The 21235-nt window shown below is 37.7% G+C and overlaps 1 protein-coding gene across 1 annotated transcript in view; it reads right to left on the bottom strand.

Annotated features, from left to right (window-relative positions):
- Positions 1-12700, bottom strand: part of LOC144960089 (procathepsin L-like) — a 33800-nt gene extending 21100 nt beyond the window's left edge. The window contains exons 1-5 of the mRNA XM_078893039.1: positions 12591-12700; positions 10652-10779; positions 9068-9173; positions 7666-7827; positions 6923-7049 (exon numbers count right to left, since the gene is read on the bottom strand). Of these exons, the coding sequence (XP_078749165.1) occupies positions 6923-7049; positions 7666-7827; positions 9068-9173; positions 10652-10779 (523 nt within the window). The 5' untranslated portion in view covers positions 12591-12700. The remainder of the gene's footprint in view (positions 1-6922; positions 7050-7665; positions 7828-9067; positions 9174-10651; positions 10780-12590) is intronic.
- Positions 12701-21235: the final 8535 nt, after the last annotated feature.

Raw genomic sequence — 21235 nt, 5'->3', positions numbered from 1 at the left:
GTAATAAAGCACTAATTCTTTTTTACGAAACCCGCCGAAACCGGCCGATAACCTTAGTCTCAGGTTCACTCCCGACTGGTGTACACTTCCCTGAGTCTCGGGTTCACTCCCCACAGTTGTCTACTTCCCATAACTTTGCTGGATATTGTCGGGTTTCGCCGGGTTTCGGCGGGTTTCGTAAAAAAAGCACTGGTTCTTTTTTACGAAACCCGCCGAAACCCAGTCCCAGGTTCACTCCCCAATGGTGTACACTTCCTGAGTTCTAGGTTCACTCCCCACAGCCACCTACTTCCCATAACTTTGTCGGGATTCGTCGGGTTTCGTCGGGTTTCGGCGGGTTTCGGCGGGTTTCGGCGGGTTTCGCAGGGTTTCGGCGGGTTTCGGCGGGTTTCGTAAAAAAGACACACCGCCATGGTTGCCTGTCAGTATCGAATACACACAAAAAGATATCAATACTGTCAGATTAATCTTTGTTCAATAACTTCTCGTCTCCTTTTCGCCCCTCTCCCCATTCCCCTCCGTGAGTTAGAAATGTGGCTATTGTGGCCTAATGGTATGGTACTCGCCTTCGAACTGGAAAGATCCAGGGTTCTAGTTCTGCTCTGAGTTGCGCATTGTTGAGTCCTTGGAAAAGGCTCTTTACTCACATTTTCTCATCGAACTCAGATGTAAAATGAGTACATGGTCGTTAACAGCGTATTCTTTGTCGATAATCAAATGTAATATCGCCAAACAGGCCTCGTATCTTGTGGGTTAAGTTTTGCTATTGATCAGGGACTCATTGAAATGCCCTTTAAACACGTTTAGTGGATATTGCGCTATACAAGTGCTCATATTAAAGTAACAATCAAATGTAATTCAAAATTAATCTGCTGTATGTAAGTGGATCAGGAATTGCATTGACATCTTAAGGGTCCAGGTTCCAGTCTTGCTTTTGAGATACTCACGCTTTGTGCGGCGATGTGGTCTTGTGGTATGACACTCGCTTTCGGATCGGAAGGTCCTGGGTTCGAGCCTCGCGCTCAACGTATAGGTGAGTCATTGGAAAAGGCTCTTTACTCACATTCTCTCACCGTACTCAGGTGTAAAATGAGTACCTGGCCGTTAACAGCGTTGTCTTTGTCCGAAAATTTGTAATATCGCCTGACAGGCGTCATGTCCCGTCCTATATGTTAAATGTTGCTGTTGACCAGGGACCATTGTAATGCGCTTTGAGCACATTTAGTGGATATTGCGCTATATAAAGCTCAATATTTTCAAAAATGTAATTGAGCAAGACAAATATTCGGGGATTCCGATAGCTTCATTGATAGACCACTCGCCCCACAAGCAAAGGAACTGAGAATGAGATCGATCCCGGGTGAAGTCGAGATTTTTTCTGACCTCCTGTCCATTCAGCAGTCATTGGGTAGCTGGGTCTGATAGATCTGACAAAAAGTACTTTGCGATAGACCTATACAAAGGGTAGCAAGCAATTGCTATTGTCCGTTTCACGATACAGAAACCGGGATAAACGCCGGCTCCATGGGCCTATGTCTCTATAGGAAGACAAATATTCGCAGAATTAATGACGTGTCGCCTTGACAAAAGAACAAATTAGGGATCAGGCACCGATGTAGGATAAAAATCTGAAAAGTTGTGTATGATACAGTGCTAGACAAAGCATAGAGAAAAATATAAGGGATATAAACATCATTAAAAAATAAGTCGAGGCAGGTTGATTTTTTGTTGGAGGCGGGGGGGGGGGCGGGATTGTCTGTTTAAAAAAAAATTCCATATATATTTCTCTCTCTTTTATCTGGCACTGTTTCATACACACTGCCACTCTGTTTACCTCTACTGGTTTCAATTCTTTCCTTGTTTATTATTTTGTTTCATTAGATTTTCTGATTCTTGTTTTTTTTAAATTCCTTTTTTTGTTTTGTTTTGTTTTACTTTTGTTATTTAAGTTTCTAATCTTGTTTTATTTTATTAAACTATTTGTTTTAAAAATTTAAAAATAAAACTCTCTTTATTTCTAAGGTGCATTTTTTATTTAATGTCTGTTCCAAGGGCTATGTGGTCTAGGGGTATGACACTCACTTTTGGATCAGAAAGTCATGGTTTCGAACCTCGCTCGACGCATTGTTGAGTCCTTGGTAAAGGCTCTTTATCCAGGTTTAAAATGAGTAACTGGTCATTAACAGTGTATTATCGCCTAATTGGCGTCAGGTCACGCCCATCTTAGATATTTACTTTTCGGTAGTTGTTTTTGTTTTTGTTTTTATTTTGTTTTTAAGGGTTTTACGGCACTTACAGCATATTAAGGTTGTAAAATATTGCATTTCGAACTAACAAAGATTTCACAATTATCAAAGTTCTTAAATAGTACTGCTCTAAAACTCTTGTTTTTGTTTTAAAGAGTTTTACGGCGCTTGCAACACATTTAGGTCTTATCAGCACCGGGAAAAAGGACGAAATTTGGATAGTAAAAACATTCTAGATGTACAATTAAAATGGCTTGAGGAAAAAAGCGGAAAGGGGAAAGAGTTTAAATAGGGAACATGTGTAGATACCAAGAGCACACGATCAGTGTGCTTAGTTTGAGATTTCCTAGAAGTCTAATCTAGACACCAGATCAAGATTCCCACTAAGAGAAATACACTCTAATGTTTACAAATCATATGTTGAAAATTTAAAAAATATAACAATACATGACAGAAAGATGATTTACAAGGAAAAAAATATAATCTCCCAAAACTATAACTATACATTCGACCGTTTCCCTCCCAGCCAAGGACTCCAGCCATGTTCAGGACAAAACTAAATGATCTCATTCCAAGACAAAGACAGAAAGCAATTGGAAAACAGATACAGGAAAGAAGACATAGCAAGTACCTCTTTCGGAGGTCAGGAACCCCACCCAGAAAACTTGTTTCATCATTCATATTTTCTAGGATAGATTACTGTAATTCGCTCCTTCATTACATTCCCATCTCCTTCACAAATTGCATCGCATCCAAAGTCATTCTGCTAGGATCATTCTAAGAAAAAGGGTAAGAAATCATATGACACCCGTGTTATTGTCACTTCACTGACATCATCTGTTGAATTAAGACTCAAATACAAAATTGCTGTTCTTTGCTTTAAATGTATCAACAAAACTGCCCCTTCATATCTATGCAACCTTATTTCATTTTACTCTCTTTCCAGACCTTTAAGATCTAGTGATCTCCTTTGATTAACTGTTCCCAAAAAAGGCTCTTATAGTTTTCTGGTAGTTTTTATCTCATGCTGACCCTTCTATTTGGAACTCTCTTCCAATTTCCTTAAGAAAAATGCAATACAGAAGAAAAAAATTAAGACATATTTTGTTAGGAAATATTGGATAGATTAAAACCAGTTTCCGTTTATGGATTATTTTTCGTGATTTGAACGTCTTCAGCATGTTTTGTGTATGAACTAGATATTATTGTATCTTTGATGTTTGTATTGAAAAGGCCTAGAGCTGTTTGTATATGGAATAGGCGCGGTATAAATGATGATTATTATTATTATTATTATTATTATTATTATTATTATTATTATTATTATTATTATTATTATTATTATTATTATTATTAAGTCATATAATCGCCAGTATAAAGGAAGTGGATAGTCAAAAGCTCTAGAATTACAATTAAAGCACCCAAGAAGAAGTATGACAAAGGTCAGAGTTCAAATAGGGAACAGATGTAAATTCCAAGAACACACACACTATCATGCATTTAGTTGATGATCACTTTAAAGTCTCATACAGACACAAGCACAAGTCCCCGCCAAGAGGAACACACTCAAATGTTTACAAATCATATAGCTGTAAAACAAAACAAAAATAACACAGTGCACAACAGACAGGTGATTTACACGACAAAAAAATATCATCTCCCAAAACTCTAATTATACATTTGACTGTTTACCTCCCAGTCAGAATATCCGGCCAGGGCCAGGACAAAACCAAGTAATCTCATTCCAGGACAAAGACAGAAAACATGTTGGAAAACAGATGATATAGGGCGATAGAAGACACAGTAAGTGCCTCCCTGCCCACTATGGGAGGTCACGAACCCCACCTATAGGAGAGAGTGACATCACACGGAAACGATGTAGGGGTAGAATAAGAGTAAATAATTATGGGTCAAAGGTTAAATAAAACGCTTCAACAGTCATGACGTCACTTCCCTCGTAATGACTCATGGTTATTTAGTTACTGACTCTAAACTATCGGAACAATGGTGGAAGCCCTTGTTAAATATTTCTCCGACGAGCATAAAAGTGTATCCAGAGGACAAAAACATTATCAATCTGATTATGTTTTGACTTTTATTCATTTTGATCACATGACATATGAAAAGTTCTAGCCAGCATGGAGAATAAAAAGTACCCATTTCTGTGTTTAGAACCAGGCTGCTCGCCGTTGCTGGACGATGTGACATCAGACTAGTGAATCCAATTTCAGGCAATTTGCCATTCGAATGTATTATTATGATAAAATTAACTACGTACATTCCATTGGCTCTCAGTAAGTGTCCATCTCTCCCACATCATTTTGCTTACATAACATGATATAGCCTGGCACACAGATATGGCCCATTTGTGCCGTACACCCACAAAACGCTTTTATAGGTAAAACGCATCCTAAAATCGGTTATGATGTCAGGGTGGATATTGTAATGGTATGTTATCAACGTATACTAATTTGCAGGTCTGATGGCCCAATTTATTAAGGGCTGTTTGTTGTAACGGAAACACTCTCTAGAAACCGATGAAAAATGTTAATTGTTCATTACAACTATGTTAATTCAAGCCCACGACTTTGCTCGCTTATCAGACCTGCATATAGAATGTGCACTACATACGCGTGTATGAAATAGTATAAGACAAAATACTAGAAAGCAAACATTGAGATTTTGAGCTTTTACATAGCTTTTACATAGCGCATATCCACTAAACGTACTCAAAGCGCTTTACAGGGGGCCCTGGCCAACAGCAACATTTAACATTGAGGATGGGGCATGACGCTTGTTAGGCGATATTATATTACAATTTCTTCGACAGAGACAACGCTGTAAACGGCCAGGTACTCATTTTCACCTGAGTACGGTGAGAGAATTGAGTAAAGAGCTTTCTCCAAGGACTCAACTATACGGCGAAAGAGAGTGTCATACCACAAGACCACATAGCCGCACAAAAATTAAAAAATCTAAAAAAAAAATAAGTTGGTTTTGGAATTGCTTTAAGGTGATTCTTGCAATTTTCTTTCTGATTTGTCATGTAGATTTCTAAATGTTGCTTCTCGAAGCTCGAAGAAATAAATAATAATGTGAAATTGAATGTAAGCTTCAATTTAATTATGAAAACAGATCAAATGAACGTTAACTACGCCACTACCACATTATCTCTTTCATCTGTGGTGTTTCATTCACCTGTTTTGTTGATAAAGGGGAAGCCCGAAACGTTCATTTGATCGGTTTTTGTAATTACATTGAAGCTTACATTCAATTTCACATTATTATTTATTTCTGATCTGTCTGTCACTGATTCATACACAAAGTCCCAGATCTCTCAGATGTCCTTCATCCTACAACAGTGCCTGCCCCCTAAAAGGCTCCAACAGTCTTGACGTCACTTCCCTTGTAATGACGCACAGTAACTTAGTAACTTTAGGACGGGACACGACCCCTATTAGGCGATATTACACTGTTAACGGCCAGGTACTCATTTTACACCTGAATACGGTGAGAGAATGTGAGTAAAGAGCCTTTTCCAATGACTCAACTATGCGCCGAGCGCGAGGCTCGAACCCAGGACCTTCCGAACCGAAAGCGAGTGCCATACCACAAGACCACAAAGCCGACGAGAGCTATATTGTATCGGACAGGCGCTGTAATTTCGCAGATATCGATGCAATTCATCTCTTCTACTTATCCATTTTAAAATATTTTGAAATATAAAGATACAACATACACAAAATGCTTTTGAGAATTGGAAACTAATAAATGGCTAAACTATCGTTTTTTAAAGAAATTTCATTTTGGCCACAAAATGATGTTTTTACCTTTATTATAACCTTCTAGCTCGAATCCGGCTTCAGTGACATTTGTTATTATTTCCAAGGCCAACACACACACACACACGCACGCACACACACACACACACACACACACACACACACACACACACACATTCAATGTCTTCAGAAAAGCACAGAGGTATGAACAACGTAACCAAACTTTAAAAATTTATATTATATACTTTCCACCACTGATTATCTCGACAAGAGATGCCGAGAACTTTTCTCCGAATTTTTCTTGAAGTAACACGAGTTTTTTTTTATTAGCTGATGAACGGGTTTGAGCCCAAAACATCCTTTGTTAATTGTTTCTCATCCTTTTATTTCAAGCTGTCGTATTTTCATTTACATAAAATAAAAATATTATACCTATTGTTAAGGAATTATGCGGCTATGTGTTCTAGTGGTTTGGCACTCGCTTTTGGATAGGAAGGTCCTGGGTTGGACCCTCACTCGGCGTATAGTTGAGTCCTTTAAAAATGCTCTTTACTCACATTATCTCACCATACCTAGGTATACAATGAGGACCTGATCATTAACATCGTTGTCTCTGTCGAAAAATATATGTAATATCACCTAACAGACGTCATGTCTCATACTACACGTTACGTGTTGCTGTTGGTCAGAGACCCTTTGTGAAGCTCTTTGAGCACGTTTAGTGGATATTGTCTTTTTTTTCTATCTTTTAAAGAAACACACCACAAGATGATATTGAAGTCTCAGGTAGTTCAAGCTGTTTATGATATGAAATATTCTAGGCCATCTCATTCTGTTCATTCTTTTTGTTTTACTAATCAGAGGCAGATCAGAAATGCTGATATTCTGTGATCCTACCTTGTTTTTGGGAGCAATCGACCAGATTCTGTTCGGACAATGAAGGCAGTTTTCCGGTCTTCTTGAAGGTTTGACCCTCTAGAGAACCAGTTGTAGAGAATGCCCAGCAGGATCCACATTGTCCCTAAGGAAAAAGGAAACAAGATCAATCCAATATCTTTTTACGCAAATCTACTAAACGTGCTCAAAGCGCTTCACAAGGAGTCATGAGCCATAAGCAACACTAGATAAGGAAGACAAGACAACGCATGTCAAGCGATAGTTCTTTTTATTTAAAGAGATAATGCTGTGGTACTCATTTTACACCTGAAACAGTGAGAGAATGGGAGCAAAAAGCATTTTAAAGGACCCAACTATGCGCCGTTCAGATCGGTTCGAAGGCGAGTATCACATCACCAAACCATAAACCCGGTCGCATGTTTATTATATTGTTTTGAACAAAAAATTTAGCCCTTATTGCCACTTTTGCAGCGATGCACTGCGTCTTACGCCTGCAGATTCTCAGCGTTATTGCTTTGTTTTATTGGGGGAGTGGTGGAGGGGGAGGTTGCTGTTGTTTTGCATTTATTCAGATTGTCCCTAATTTACTAATCTGTAAATCCTATCAGATTAATAAACCGATTTTTATCTATACACGTACTTAACTATTTATCAATCTATTTATTTATTTTTTCATTGTTTTAAATTTATTAATTTATTTATTTATTCATTCATATATATTAATATCAAAATGAACAAACCTGGTTCTTAATTGGGGTGACATAACCTTTAGGTCTCCAGTCAACTGTTGTCGGAAGGTCAAGGACATCGCCGTCAAATTCGTACACCACACGACCTCCTGACCTCCCAGTGTTAAGGCCCATTTTGTAACCGTTCATCACGGAGACAAACTCCTCGTTAGGCTGCAAAGAAATAGAAATATGGCGAAAAATGAGCTTTTTATATAGCGCAATATCCACTTAATGTGCTCAAAGCGCTTTACAAGGGTCCCTGATCAACAGCAACATTAAACATTTAGGACGGGACATGACGCCTGTTAGGCGATGTTACAATTTTTAAGGACAGAGACAACGCTGTTAAAGGCCAGCTACTCGTTTTACACCTGAGTATGGTGAAAGAATGTGAGTAAAGGACTCAATTATGCGAACCAGGAATTTCCGATCGGAAAGCGAGTGTCATACCACTAGACCACATAGCCGCACGTAAAGATAAACATTTCAAACATAAACAAGTAGTCCTTCAGAGCTATTGGGCACAACGGTTTCTATAGCGTGAAAAAGACAACAGCAATTGCTTGCTATCCTTTGGATAGGACGCTAGTCAATCGCAAAGCACTTTCCGCCAAATCTAACAGACTCAGCTACCCATTCGCTGCTAGGGGGACAGCGGGGAGGGGGGAGGGCAGAAAAAATCTCGACTGCACCCGGTATCGATCTCTGTTCCTTTGCGTGTGAAGTTGAGTGCTCTACCAACTGAGCTATAGGGACCCCCACATTACAAACATAGTGGAATACAATAGGTGTATCATCTCTTTCACGTTTTTTATTGGTTGATAGAATTAACAAAGAGAAAGAAAAATTCATACTATAAAAAGATGAAGACGATGAGAAAGAAGAATAAGTAGTAGTAGTAGTAGTAGTAGTAGTAGTAGTAGTAGTAGTAGTAGTAGTAGTAGTAGTAGTAGTAGTAGTAGTAGTAGTAGTAGTAGTAGTAGTTGTTGTTGTTGTTGTTGTTGTTGTTGTTGTTGCTGTTGTTGTTGTTATTGTTGTTGTAATAGTAGTAGTAGTAGTAGTAGTAGTAGTAGTAGTAGTAGTAGTAGTAGTAGTAGTAGTAGTAGTAGTAGTAGTAGTAGTAGTAGTAGTAGTAGTAGTAGTAGTAGTAGTAGTAGTAGTAGTAGTAGCAGAAGAAGAAGAAGAAGAAGAAGAAGAAGAAGAAGAAGAAGAAGAAGAAAAACAACAACAACAAGACCAAGAAGGAGAGCAAGAAGAAGAATTATAGTGACAGTGGTGGTGGTGATGCTGATGATGATGATCAGGATGGTGATGATGATTCTGATGATGATGATCAGGATGGTGATGATGATTCTGATGATGATGATGATGATGATGATGATGATGATGATGAACCATGACGATGATTTACCATGTCTGCAAATTCATTTTCTCCAAGGTGGAATGAGAACTGGCCTTGTTCATATGCTTGGTTGTGGACGTTGATGTATTCGCGGTGCTTGGTCCATACCTGACGACTAAAAGAAGCAAGGGTTTAATTTATCCTAATATGGGGTAACCTAGGCCACAAGAGGTTACTTGGTCCACCAGAGGTTACTTGGGCCATCAGAGGTTACCTGGGCCAGCAGGGGTAACTTGGGCAACTCGAGGTTACTTGGGACACAAGAGGTTACTTGGGTTACCAGCGGTAACTTGGGCCGCCAGCGGTTACTTGGGTCACCTGAGGTTACTTGGGCCACAAGTGGTTACTTGGGCCACTAGCGGTTACTTAGGCCACAAGAGGCTACTTGGGCCACTAGAGGTTACTTGGGCCACAAGAGGTTATTTGGGCCCCCAGAGGTTACTTAGGCCACTTTTATTTAACAGATTAGTGCACACAAAAACATTTTTTTCTTTTTCAAAATCAAACAATAGTAAAAAATCTTTCCACTCATTATAAGATTTTGAAAGAAAAAAAGTGTTTTGGTGAACTAGTCTTTTTAAATAAAGGTGGCCCAAGTAAAAAAAATAATTAAAACTTTAGCTTTTATATAGCACAAAATCCACTGAACGTGCTCAAAGCGCTTCACATGAGATCCCTGGTCAACAGCAACACTTAACATGTAAGACGTATTACATTTTTTTTTTGTCAGATACAACGCTGTTAACAGCCAGGTACTCATTTTACACCTGAGTACTGTGTGAGAATGTGAGTAAAGAGCATTTTCAAAGGACTCAACTATGCGCCGAGCGAGGCTCGAACCCAGAAACTTCCGATCCGAAAGCAAGTGTCATACCGCTAGACCCCATAGCCGCACAATTTAATTATTTCTTTGAAATATTGGCCAAAACAGGTCACGAGGAAATATTTGGTGATTAAAGTTGCAAAATATTTTTGATTTTCTGTACCTGCCAGCAAGCTCTGAAGATAGTTGTTTTGTCGTAATTATTCTTTTAAGCATTGTTTGTTGTCTTTACCATTGTTGTATTGTCGTTGTCATTGGTATTATTTTTACAACTATCATTAGTGTTACCGTCCTGTTGCTGTTTTGTTTTGTTAGTGCTGTTTTTTGTTTGTTTGTTTGTTGTTTTTTGTTTTTTTTGGAGGGGGGGGGGATGTGGTTTTTGTTGATTTTTTTGTTGTTGTTGTTGTTGTTATTTACTATATTGTTTTTTCAATTTTGTTCTATTTCCGGTACGTTGTCATCCTATCTTGTAAATTAATATCTAAATCCGGCGTGCACTTGTTTGCAGGTCTGATAATCCATTTCCTTATGGGCTCATTGTTGTAATGGAAATCTATAACAAAATGACTCAAAATATTGGCCATTACAACAATGTTGAGCTTGGCCCATAAGTGAGTTCGGGTATCAGACCTGCTTATATCTACGCGTCGTCTATAGCCAATTGGATTTAATTGAACCAATTTTCAAAAAATCAATCAGATGTTTTTGTTTGTTTGGTTTTTGTTTGTTTTGTTTTTTTTTTTTTTTTTTTTTTTTTGTTTTTCTTTTACCGGAAACTCTCTTCTTTGGCGTTTGCGTATTGGTTGTTGTGGGTGGCCTTGAACCTTGACCATTCGGCGTCAAGGTCAACTGCTGACGTCACAGCAACGAAAACGAGCACTGCCAAAAGTTTCATCATCTGAAAATAAACATTATTAAACATGAATAGAAAAAAAGAGATGGTCATTAGCGTATCAAAATTTGAAGAAAAGTAAAAATTTACATTGGAAGAAAACTTCACGAGTTATATAATGAGAGGTTTCCCCTCTAATGTCTTGAATAGTGAGTCGATCCCACGAATTTTGTTCTTTTAATTCTGTATGTGTGTAAAACTCTATAGTAGTAGTAGTAGTAGTAGTAGTAGTAGTAGTAGTAGTAGTAGTAGTAGTAGTAGTAGTAGTAGTAGTAGTAGTAGTAGTAGTAGTAGTAGTAGTAGTAGTAGTAGTAGTAGTAGCTGTAGTAGTAGTAATGGTCGATGAGTATAGCTGCTCTCTCCATCCATGTTGTTAATTGTTTCCATTGGTCACGGTCCTGGGCGAAAGTTTTGAGACTGTCAAGATCTTGTTGTGACTTTAGTACTGAGCGCACTGCAGTATTTCTTAGTTCTACAGGGATTAATACGGCCTCATCTTAATCTAGAAATTTATGATATGTCGAGAGATCCTGGTTCAGGGTAGTTACTATTGATGTCGGTGGTTTTCCTACATAATTGTTGCCATGAAATATTCTGTCATTGCAGTTTGGGCACGGATGTTATCTTCTCGACGTAAGATGTGACCAAATAGTCCCCATCGCTGTTCTATTATTATTGTATTCAGGCGTTGGACCCTGTTTTTTTCATAGAGATCAGTATTTGTAATTGTCTCTGGCCAATAGATTCCGATTACGCGACGTAATTGTTTGCGGTGGTATGAATCGAGACTTTCTGTTATTTTTTTGTGAGGCTCCAGGTTCCTCAATTATATGTCAATATCGGAATAATTAGTGCCTCGTAAATCTGCATTCGTTTATTCTCACTGATTATGTTATTTCTATTCCATAAATTGTGGAGTTGGCTGAATGCAGTGGTGGCCAGATGCGTTCGTTTTCTGGTGTCTTCATTTTCGTTAATCAAATTGCCTAGTTTACGGACACTTTTCCATTCATTTAAATTTCTGTTGATTTTTGTATATTCTGTTTTGGATTGATTCCCTTTCAGATTCCATGCTTCTAGGGTAGTTGATATTATTGGCATGTATATCTATAACACCCTGATAAACCATCAATGACCAAATACTGTAGTCCACGGGATTCAAGTCATGGTAAACTGGATATTATTCATCTTTGGAAATAAATCGAATATCATTTCTGCTCGAAATGACAAATATGTTACATTGTCAGAAGCTAAAAACTTCGACCAGACTTTGTCCCGATCGGTCATTTGTTTTTCAACCAGACGTGGCATTATCAAACTATAGATAGTATGCGCTTGGCTAAGAAGCTCACAACATTCCCATCCGAAAGTATAATGGAAGAACACACAAAACTCTGTGTAACCATGAACGTTTATAGTCTGGTTAATACAGTTAAGTGAGAATTACTCATAAACGTGGATTGCAAAGACCCGAGTGACGTCAACTTCATTCTATCTATAACTATAACACTGCACTGCGAAAGAAAGACACACATTTGAAACTATCGATATCATGATTTTAATACGAGTTTGCTATAACCGGCACAGTTTCCAAATCAACATAGCAATATTTATTAAACTTGGCGAGAATTAACCTAATGATTTGTTCTTGTTCCTTGTAAATTTTCGAATATTTTTGGTTCTTACTTCATACTGAAATAGGGTCGTAATTTTTTCTGTTATTTTTTCTCTCACACCTTATATTTAATATAAACGGTCATATTTATTCTCTTGATTCTATATTAAAAGTGAATAATAATGTAAGAACCACTTCTTACCTTGTCGTGGGTATAATAATATAGGTGATAATGAAATGCTAGTTTAGAAGGCCGTCGTCAGCAGGGTATATATCACGACAAGCCAACCGTTTATCTCAACACGCAGTAGCTACAGGTTACTCGTGATCTGTGATCTGTGTCCGGTCAACAACAAATTTAAATTGTTATCAGCTGTTTTCACATTTCTGGTAAAAGGCAGTTAATGATGAAAGATCCTTTATATCCATATTCTTCCTTTTATCTCACCTTCTCCAACTCTTCTTCGTTCGTATACCTGTCTGTCCATGATAACCTCAACATTCTTCTATATTATATACATCCACATCTCAAATACCTCTAACCTCCGACTACATTCTTTCTTAAAAGGACGAGTCATGTCTTGTTCTATTTGCTACGTGCTGCTGTTAGTCAGGGACCCTTTGTAAAGCGCTTGGAGCAAGTTTAGTAGATATTGCGCTACATAAAAGATAAATTTTTGTTTGTTTTTGTTTTGCTTTTGTTTTATTATTTAAATCTTTAGATGATTTTACAGTATTATCATCACCATTATAATTATCATTATTATTATTATTATTATTATTATTATTATTATTATTATTATTATTATTATTATTATTATTATTATTATTATTATTATTATTATTATTATTATTATCATTATTATTATTACTATTATTTTGTTGTTGTTTATTTTTTATTTTTTTATCATTATTTTCATTGTTTGCCTTGATTTATTATTGATTCTAATTACCTGATTTGTTGATGAAAATATTATATTCTTGTATGAGTTATATTAGCACTTGCCTATGAATATACCTTTGAACATTGTTTTAATTTCTAAAAGGCATATTTTCAGTGTAAGTCAGGATCGGTCCTTTTGTCATTGTGAATGACAGGGTCAGATCTACCCGCGTTCAGCGACACACCTCAATATCATATATGTTGTACTCTGACGAAGCATATATTTGAAATTTTGGCCAGAAAACTCGTCCTTCTTCAAATTATCAATCGATTGAAATGAGACTCATAATTTGTCAAAAACTCAAACCTGGGACTACATTGAAGGCTTCCCCTAAAGTCCCATTATCGAACGCTTCTGACAAGACGAGGGTCATTTTAAATGATAAATAAATATTTGAAGGGCGAGTTTTCTGACGAAATTTTTTTAATGTGTGTTTTGTCGAGTACGACAAGCTTACCGTGACCTCCGTTTAGATATTGTGTTATGTAAATAAGTGAGTCTCGCGTTTATCACAAGACTGGACGTTATCAACTATCTACGCGTTGTATCATGACTCTCCCCCCCCCCCAACCCCCTTTTCCTTCTTTAACACCTGTTGATTTTTGACCAATCAAAACACGTGATGTTTGACACACACCAAGTCTCAGCCATCATTAACTTATAGCCTGAAACTAGAACCGTAGCCATCGTTAACTAATAGCCTGACACTAGAACCGTAGCCATCATTATCTTATAGCCTGACACTAGAACCGTAGCCATCGTTAACTAATAGCCTGACACTAGAACCGTAGCCATCATTAACTTATAGCCTGACACTAGAACCGTAGCCATCATTAACTTATAGCCTGACACTAGAACCGTAGCCATCATTAACTTATAGCCTGACACTAGAACCGTAGCCATCATTAACTTATAGCCTGACACTAGAACCGTAGCCATCATTAACTTATAGCCTGACACTAGAACCGTAGCCATCATTAACTTATAGCCTGACACTAGAACCGTAGCCATCATTAACTTATAGCCTGACACTAGAACCGTAGCCATCATTAACTTATAGCCTGACACTAGAACCGTAGCCATCATTAACTTATAGCCTGACCCTAGACCCGTAGCCATCATTAACTTATAGCCTGACACTAGAACCGTAGCCATCGTTAACTTATAGCCTGACACTAGAACCGTAGCCATCGTTAACTTATAGCCTGAAACTAGAACCGTAGCCATCATTAACTTATAGCCTGACACTAGAACCGTAGCCATCATTAACTTATAGCCTGACACTAGAACCGTAGCCATCATTAACTTATAGCCTGACACTAGAACCGTAGCCATCATTAACTTATAGCCTGACACTAGAACCGTAGCCATCGTTAACTTATAGCCTGACACTAGAACCGTAGCCATCATTAACTTATAGCCTGACACTAGAACCGTAGCCATCATTAACTTATAGCCTGACACTAGAACTGTAGCCATCATTAACTTATAGCCTGACACTAGAACCGTAGCCATCATTAACTTATAGCCTGACACTAGAACCGTAGCCATCGTTAACTTATAGCCTGACACTAGAACCGTAGCCATCATTAACTTATAGCCTGACACTAGAACCGTAGCCATCATTAACTTATAGCCTGACACTAGAACCGTAGCCATCATTAACTTATAGCCTGACACTAGAACCGTAGCCATCGTTAACTTATAGCCTGACACTAGAACCGTCGCCATCATTAACTTATAGCCTGACACTAGAACCGTAGCCATCGTTAACTTATAGCCTGACACTAGAACCGTAGCCATCATTAACTTATAGCCTGACACTAGAACCGTAGCCATCGTTAACTTATAGCCTGACACTAGAACCGTAGCCATCATTATCTTATAGCCTGACACTAGAACCGTAGCCATCATTAACTTATAGCCTGACACTGACCAAAAAATGACGTCAAACGACTAGTCTTTGGCCACAATAGAAAACAAATCGTGAGTTGTATTCAACAGTTCAACCAATGAGACCTCTTGTTTCCATGAACACCACTAACAACTCACGAGGCGGTGCAAAAACGAAATAATGACGTCAAAAAACAAGTCCTTTTGGGTCAGTGTCAGGCTATAACTTAACGATGGCTACGCTAGAACCCTCCTAGGACTTATAGTTTGACGTCATTTTAAAGGTTTGTGCACCGTCTATTGATAGTTCGAAGATGACGTCATTCAGGCCTTTGTTACTGTTTTTGCCATCCGCGTTTGTGAGTTGTTCTCACTAAACTGTATTAACCAGACTATAAAAGTTGATGGTTACACAGCGTTTGTGTGTTGGTCCGTTATAGATAGAATGCGTTTGGCCGAGGAGTTCACAACATTGCCATCCGGAAGTATAACGGACCAACACACAAACTCTGTGTAACCATGAACTTTTATAGTCTGGTTAATACAGTGTAGTGAGAACAACTCACAAACGCGGATGGCAAAAACAATAATAAAGGCCTGAGTGACGTCATCTGTATACTATCTATACTTCCGGATGGCAATGTTGTGAATGCCTTGGCCAAGCGCATTCTATCTATAGTGAGTTTTCGTTAGTAGAGCTCTAGGAAACAAGTTTTTCCATTTGTTGAACTCTAGTTAGTTCGAAGATGACGTCACTCAGGTCTTTGTGATTGTTTTATACCATCCGTGTTTATGAGTAATGCTCACTGAACTGTATTAACCCGACTATAAACGTTCATGGATACACACAGTTTTGTGTGGTGGTCCGCTATACTTCCGGATGGCAATGTTATGAGCTTCCTAGCTAAGCGAAAACTATCTATTGAATACACTTCACGATTTGTATTCTTTTGCGGCCAAAGACTTGTCTTTTGACGTTATTTTTTGGGCAGTGTCGGGCTATAAGCTGCTATGTTGCTATATTGTGCGACTATGTGGTCTTGTGGTATAACATTCACTTTCGAATCGGAAGGTCCTGGGTTCGAGCCTTACTCAGCGCGTAGTTGAGTCCTTGGAAAAGACTCTTTACTCACATTCTCTTACCTTACTCAGGTGTAAAATGAGTACCTGGCCGTTAACAACGTTGTCCGAAAAAAATGTAATATCGCCTAACAGGCGCCATGTCCCGTCCTGAATGTTAAGTGTTGCTGTCAGGGACCCATTGTAAAGCGCTTAGAGCACATTTAGTGCTCCCCTTCTCCCTATCTCTTTATCTATCTATCTATTTATCTACGGCGATTGCCATACCACTAGACCACATAGTTTTATGCAAATACTTTCACATCATTCTGTCACGATTTTCCATGTTTATCTAATATGGTTTCTAACTTTGCTTGTGACTCTTGTACTTGTGACACGAATCACCACCATTTCTTGTCAACGGGTGGTCATCGTTTCTTCCTTTTCCAAACGTTGACATATACAGAAAAATATCATAAAGATGAAAATAGTCAATGAATTAATTTGGAATTTATATTTCGGCCTTTATCCAGTTTTGATAATACGTAATTATTTATAATATTTTATATTTTAGAATCACCTTTTGATATTGAAAGAAATATGGAACAAAATATGAGCCGAGCGAGGCACGAACCCAGGACCTTCTGATCCGAAAGTGAGTGACATACCACTAGACTACTAACCATAACCATAACAGAATATGTAATCCACCGTCTCAAAACGGTGTTATTCACGGCGATTCCAATACACTGCATAGTAACACGTTTTTATACATTTGGACAGGAAACTGGATCGATTCAAATGACCCTCATCTTGGAAGAACTTTCAAAGTTGGGATTTTGTGCAACATAAACTGTCATCATCATCATCATTGCCTTTTTCACCCTGGGTCAGGGTATAGGCCACATACAAACAGTTTCCATCCTTCTCTATCCTGAGCTAACTTTTTTCATAAATTCTGTCATTCCAGGAACTCTTCGGTCGCTCAAGCTAAGAAAAAAGGATTTGGTTTGTCCGTCTGCGTTTCTGTAACGGTTTGTGTTTTACGGAAAGGGGTGTTAACCCTTTGCCAACCCCCAACCTGGAGGACCAGGTGACTCAAAGATGGGGGAATCACACACCATTAGTCGCTTTTATCGACACGCTGGCTTGGCGTTGGGCTATTCTTGACCCTCTCAGTTAGTTGAGGGACCCCGGACACTGTGGATAATAAAAATGTTGCTGCTTAAATCTCAAAGACATAAATCACAATAGGGAATTATGGAATGACAGCTTCAATTTGATAAACGAAAACATTTGGGTATCAACAAAACACGGAATGACAGCTTCAATTTGATATACATTTGAGTTATGATCGCTTTCCTATTTAAAACTGGAAAACGCCCTGTGGCGTGATCAAAACAATAACAATAGATAGCAGACGACAACAGACGGTAACCACGCCATCAAAACAAGTCTGGCAGCTTGTGGTAAAACACGTGCTCCTCCCTTTCATCTTCCATAGCAAATAATAGGGAGAAAGCCCATTAAAATGTGTTTGCGATTGTGGCCAAATAAACAAAGGGACCGTGATCGATCCCGGGTGCAGTCGAGATTTTTTCTGATCCCCCTGTCCACTCTGCAGTGCTTGGGTAGCTGGGTCTGTTAGATCTAGCGGAAAGTACTTTGTGATATACTAGTCCTTGTTGTTGTCCGTTTGACATTATAGAAACCACACCTAGCCCGGATGAAAAAGGAGGACGGTTGGCGACCAACGCCACCCCATGAAAAGTAACAACGCTACAAAAACGTCGACAGCTGTTTTGGTTTGTTTTTAAGGGTTTTACGGTCCTTGCAACACATTAAGGTCATTTCAGCGCCAGTAAAAAGGAAGAAAACGGGATGTCAAAAGTTCTAGAATTACAATCAAAGCAGCCAAGAATAAGGCAGACAATGGTGAATTGGTTCAAATAGGGAACGGATGTAGACTCCAAGAACACACTATCAGTGTATTTAGTTTGAGATCACTAAATGTCTCATGCAAACATAAGCACAGGTCCCTGCCAAGAGACACACACTGAATTGTTAATAAATCATAAATATGTAAAAGGAAAAATAATACAGTGCATAACAGAGAGATGATTTATAAGGGAAAAAATATCATCTCCCAAAACTAACTATACATTTGACTGTTTTCCTCCACAACCAGGGCCCGGACAAAACCAAGTAATCTCATTCCAAGACAAAGACAGAAAGCATGTTGGAAAACAGATATTGGGGGATAGAAGTCACAGTATGTACCTGCCTGCCCACTATGGGAGGTCAGGAACCCCACCCAGAAGTCGACAGCGAAATAGGCAAATACAAGAAAACAAAAGAGATAGCAGGTTGACCGTTGTATAGAATACACCAGCCACGGATGCAAATGTCATCACCCGTCCCCAGAGGAATTGAACGAAAGAATGAATGCGCGAATGAATGAATAAATGGATGATGAATGAATGAATGGATGAACAATCAACAAGAGACGAGCCTAAGAATGAAGACAAAAAACACAGTTTTCTACACGTCTTTTATTGTATGATATAATAATAATTGTAGTACAAACAATGGTAATTCTTTATCAACATTGTAAGAAGCAGGATGATAATAAATATGTCTATAGTAAATCGTCTTATGATATCATCAAAAACTACCGCCCCCCCCCCCCTTCTCAGAATAACGGTTATTTGTAATGACCTTTTAAACACACGATGATGACCAAGTACAAGACGAGATGGTGTCTCACTTTGGGTGAAAGCTTCCCCCCCCCCCCCCCCATCCGCCCTCCCCACTTTCCCAACAACTTAAAATAATTCTTGTGACAATTAAGAAAACCCAAATGAATTTGTTCAGGTTATAACCAGCAAAAATAAAACAAACAAAAAATAAACCAAACATTTAATTATGTTTCCTCCTTTAAAATAAAACAAAGGTAACAATTGGGGTATAACAGTATACGCAGGTATGTATAACATCCAACTTTCTTCTCGTATCAGTCGCCTATTAATACATTTAATGAAACTGTAGTTCAGTGTTTAAATAAAATTAGCGAGACTTACTTTTAAAGCTTCTTCTTCTTCTTCCTTTAAAGTCTGTAACGTCAATTTTGAATATTCTACAGACTACAGTATTTTTCTTTTATTGGAGATGTGAGACTATTCCAGTGTCTCACTGTCGATGGTATGAACGAGTACAAGTGGGCATGCACTCTTGATGTTTGTTAAGTTAATTTCGAGACACACCATTGTTTTAAAAATCTCATCTTTGTTTTTGTTTTAAAGGGTTTTACGGCGTTGCAACACAATAAGTGCAAATCAGTGCCAGTAAAAAGGAAAGAAATTGAATAGTGAAAAGATTCTAGGTGTACAATTAAAAGGACATGTAAGACAAAGGGGAACAGATGTAGATTCCAAGAGCGTACTATCAATGTACGTAGTTTGAGATCACCTAAATGACTTACCCAGAGACCAACACAAGATCGCACTAAGAGGATTACATTAAAATGCTTACATTATTTATAATTTAAAAAAAAAATACACAACAGAGAGATGTTTTACAAGGAAAAAAGTATCATCTCCCAAAACATTAATTATGCATTTGACTGTTTCCCTCCCAGCCAAGCACTACGGCAAGGGCCAGGGCAAAACCAAGTAATCTCATTCCAAGACAAAGACAGAAAGCAAGTTGGAAAACATATATAAGGAAATAGAAAACACAGTAAGTGCCACCCTTGTCCACGATGGGAGGCCAGAAACCCCAACGAGCAACTTTGACATCAAAACTGCATATGTCAATCGTGTGTGTAAGTTTAGTTCAAGATGTTTTTAAATTAAAATTGGTGACACAGTAGGCCGTATCCAATGCATGGGAGAGATTTTTGAGTTCTTTATGTTTATTTTTAAAAGATTTAAACAAATGTCCTCCCAGCAATGACAATACCAAGAAATCTCATTCCACAGAAATAAAACCAGAAAAGGATATGGGGGGGGGGGGGGGTGAGACAGCAATAGTGACCTCAATGTCCAAACAAAAAGCACCTAGCACATTTTTAGAAAAGAAGACAAATGGGACAAGTTTCAACAGATTATCACACAAACTTCAGTATAGGTCTCGTACCTTCAGCACAGAGATATTTGATAAAAAATGGACAATTGCAATTATAAATACGTATGCTCGTAGTATTTCATAATAATAGTAATATTTTAATCATTAACATTTTTATTTATATATATACATGCAAGAGCTTACATAGTTTTTATACATAAATCATCGTAATGCAAATTGTAATTAATTATAAATATAAAAACAATGACAACATAATGGTAAAGATAACAACAAAAAAAACCCCAGTAACAACAACAATAATAATAATAATAATAATAATAATAATAATAATAATAATAATAATAATAATAATAATAATAATAATAATAATAATAATAATAATAATAATAATAATAATAATAATAATAATAATAATAATAATAATAATGTTCTCTTTAAAACAAGCAAACAAAAAACAAAAATATTTATTAAAATTTCTTCTCAACAATGACTTAACTTGCATGAAATTCTTGTCAACCACCACTATGCTCCTACTTCCCACTGCCTAAAAGTTGAGTGGGGAGGGGTGGGTGGGGGGTGGAGGAGGGGGGATAGAAGACCAAAATGAGACAGTCAGTTTGTAGCTATTTTGTCAAATCTAGGAGAATTTGTCTTGATTATTGTTTTATTTCCATCTTATACAAAAGTTTTACTTGATAGTAGTAGTAGTAGTAGTAGTAGTAGTAGTAGTAGTAGTAGTAGTAGTAGTAGTAGTAGTAGTAGTAGTAGTAGTAGTAGTAGTAGTAGTAGTAGTAGTAGTAGTAGTAATACTACTAATAATAATAATAATACTTCTACTACTACTACTACTACTACTACTACTACT

The sequence above is a fragment of the Berghia stephanieae genome, chromosome 14 (assembly GCF_034508935.2).
Source record: "Berghia stephanieae isolate SIO BIC M18660-M18661 chromosome 14, UCSD_Bste_1.3, whole genome shotgun sequence".
NCBI classification, from domain to species: Eukaryota; Metazoa; Mollusca; class Gastropoda; order Nudibranchia; family Aeolidiidae; genus Berghia; species Berghia stephanieae.
The sequence above is the reverse complement of the archived record's forward strand: the minus strand, read 5'-3'. Positions and strand labels throughout refer to the sequence as shown.